Source organism: Chrysochloris asiatica, unplaced genomic scaffold, assembly GCF_000296735.1.
Source record: "Chrysochloris asiatica unplaced genomic scaffold, ChrAsi1.0 scaffold00096, whole genome shotgun sequence".
NCBI classification, from domain to species: Eukaryota; Metazoa; Chordata; class Mammalia; order Afrosoricida; family Chrysochloridae; genus Chrysochloris; species Chrysochloris asiatica.
Window position 1 is genome coordinate 5473286 of NW_006408614.1, and position 3267 is coordinate 5476552.

General features: G+C 48.4%; 1 protein-coding gene across 1 annotated transcript; it reads left to right on the plus strand.

The window, feature by feature from the left end:
• Positions 1-1700: 1700 nt before the first annotated feature.
• LOC102834576 (UDP-glucuronosyltransferase 1-6-like) lies at positions 1701-2585 on the plus strand. The gene has a single exon (XM_006866811.1). The coding sequence runs from the start codon at positions 1701-1703 to the stop codon at positions 2583-2585; it is 885 nt and encodes a 294-aa protein (XP_006866873.1).
• The last annotated feature ends 682 nt before the right edge of the window (positions 2586-3267 follow it).

The following is a 3267-nucleotide window of genomic DNA, read 5'->3' on the forward strand; positions in this document are numbered from 1 at the left end:
GTTCCAATCAAGTTCTGGATTACTGAAAGATAACACAAATCTACTTATACCGTGAATAACCTTAGCTGGGAGTGTCAATGGCTCTTAACAACAACAACAATATTGATGTTACAGCAGTTTTAGATTTGAGAGTGCCACAGCAACCCTCAGCTGTAGAGTGTCACGGCAGCTCTTGATCTGTGGTTGAAGAAACCAAGGCCACTCAGAGAGGTGAAGCAGAGTTCCAGATTTTATTAAGCCTTCTGGCTCAGAGGAGCTAGCTTCTCCAGATTCTGAGTGCCAAATGGAGGGCAACATGGGCCTATAGGGGGTCAGAGATGGGGAGGGGCTAGGGTGCTGACCTGTTTGAGGACAGGAGGGAAATCAGGGGGATTGGTCCCATTCGGTGACCTGATTAACATTCTAGCTTATCTTCTGGGCAGGAGGGATTGGTCCCATTCAGTAACCTGATTAGTATTCTAGCTTGTCTCCTGGGTGGTATTGGTCACATTCCGTAACCTGATTAGTATTGGCGGGGAAGAGGCAGTTAATGTTTCTATCTTTTCCTGTTCATTGATACTTTGCCATCACTGTCTGTCAGTTTGTCCCACCAGCAAAGTCATCTCTGGTGGAACACAAACCAGGAAGACGGACCTAGCAAGTCTTTGTAAAAGAATTGTCCCGTGAACAACAGTAACACGGATGTTTCTTTCAGTTCTCTCCTAGGAATACATCTGCACATACCTGAATACCAGTTTGCCTATACCCATCCGGAGTTGCTCAAACTCTGGTTTTCACTTTGGCTGTGCTCAGTGAGCCCTGGTGGCACAGTGGTCGACAGTGCTCAGCTGTTGCCTGAAAGTTCAGTTGTTCAAACCCACTAGCCACCCCAAGGGAAAAAGAGGTGACTGGTGTGGTTCTGTGAAGGTTTACAGACTTGGAAACTTTATGAGCATGTCTCCCCAGTCCTATTGGTCATGATGAGTCAGAGTTGAGGGGATGACAGAAAGCTTGGTGTCTTGCTGATGTCTGGACCCTGACCAGCTGCCCCTGATGGTTATGAGCAGGACAGCCTGTGCTTGTGCCTCCCTAGTAGGGAGCCCAGGGACCTGCAGCTAGCTGGCACCCCACAGTCTTCACCTGCCCTGCAATGCATTTGCATCCTGGCTGCATTCCTGGGACCAGCCCTGTGCTTGCTCGTTGTTGTTAAGTGCCATCAAGTCGGTTATGATCCATATGACCGTGTACAGGGTTTGTGAGGAGCAGCTGTTGAACTTGAACCACTGACTTGTGCTTGGGGTGGCCTCTTAGCTCCTGTTCCTCAAGTTTCTTCTCCTTGTCCAGACAGCATGTCTTCTCAGTGGCTGGGTTACTCATGTCAGCTCAACTGAGCATGACTAGCTCTTTCGAATCTGTTCCAGAATATTCCACGAATCACCTTTCACTTATAAAACCTGCTTTCCAAATCCCCCACCCTGTGTGGCCCACAGCCAGGTGCTGCGCAAGTAGAACGCTGGTCAGCTCCCTCCCTGTTTGTCACTCTGATGCTTGCCCAATAGTTTCCATCTTTATATTCTCTTGCCTCTTGTTTGCTCTATCCTTCTGTCTCCATTGACAGCGACGTGCTCGCTATCTCTATCTGTTTCTCTGTGTCTCTTGATCTCTTTTTCTCTCATCTCTACCTCCTTGTCCCTCAATCTCTCCACAGCGCCCCCTCCAGCATGGCCTGCCTTCTCCAAGCACGTCAGAGGGCTTCCATGGGGGTATTCTTGTTAGCACTGTGGGGGTTGGTCGGAGGAGGCAAGCTGTTGGTTCTTCCTCTGGATGGGAGCCACTGGCTTAGCATGAAGGAGGTAGTTGAGCGTCTCGGCAAGAGGGGGCATGATGTTGTGGTGTTGGTGCCAGAAGTCAATCTGCTCCTGGGGGAATCCCGCTACTACACCAGAAGAACCTATGCAGTGCCCTATTCCCAGGACGAGATGAAGGACCGTTTTCGCACCTTTGGAAACAGCATCTTTGCTGAGAGTTCTTTCCTGATGAAACCTCTGATCGAGTACAGGAATGTCATGCTTGTTGGTGACATGTACGTAACCAACTGTAAGAGTCTTCTGAAGGACTCAGAGACCCTGCAGTTCCTCAGAGAGAGTAAGTTCGATGCTTTTTTCACAGACCCACTTTTAATCTGTAGCATGATCCTGGCTGAGTACCTCGACCTGCCCTCCGTGTACTTCTTCCGGGGCTATCCAGGTGCCCTAGAGCAGATGCTCAGCGGAAGCCCCAACCCTGTGTCCTACATTCCCAGAGACTATACTCAGTTCACAGACCAGATGACTTTCTGCCAGCGGGTGATCAACTTTCTTGTCAATTTGTTGGAGGCCCCTTTTATTAAATTTATTAATTCAAAATTTGAAGATATTGCCTCAGATCTCCTCAAGAGAGATGTGGACTTAATCACCTTAGGACAGAAAGGCTCCATCCATCTTTTAAGATACGACTTTGTGTTCCAGTACTCCAAGCCCATCATGCCCAACATGGTCTTCATTGGAGGGACCAACTGCAACAAGAGGGGACAATTAACTCAGGTGGGTGGTCTTACCTATCTTTGATTGTCCTGTTTCTTAGAAAGTGGGCAGAAATCACTCATATGTGTTCTTTCCTCTTATTCAGTGGGCAATCTCTGCCCACTGAAATGCAGTGAGCTGTCTGAAGAAATGGCTGTCTTCCTTCTAATAGGGGGTAAAGGGGTCCCAGGCAGGTAGTAGAGGGGAGGGTAAGACATGCAGAGGATGTGAGTGAAGTCAGGACTCGTGCTTGGTCATCTAAGACGAGTGTCAGAATCACAGTAGGAACTACACGTGTTGTTGAGACAGAGGAGAAGACGTAAAGGGGACAAGAGCCGGGAGTTCAGTCAAGGTTGAAACCTATTCTCCAGACTCTGCCCCATGCATTCTCCCTGGACACATAGCCAGGGGTCAGCAAGCTCTGACCCCCAATGCCAAAGTCTAGCCAGAGGACTGCTTTCCAATGGTCCAGAAGTGGTCCTGGTTTTCACATTCTGAAAGGAAACCCGTACAAAAATACCTATAAATCAGGTGGGACAGAGACGTGTATAAAGCCTGCTTGTTTAAAACTTGGCTTTTTAGAGAAGATATGGGCTAACCTCTGACTTTGAGATTCCAGAGTGACTCTGGAAAACTATGATCTGTGTGTGTGTGTTTGAGGATTCACCGTTCTGAACGTCTTTAGACCGCTCCTGGAATTTATGCCAAAGTTCTCCTTTCTGTCACA

Coding starts and splice junctions, on each gene's coding strand:
- LOC102834576 (XM_006866811.1), top strand. CDS start 1,701: ATGGCCTGCCTTCTCCAAGCACGTCAGAGGGCTTCCATGGGGGTATTC.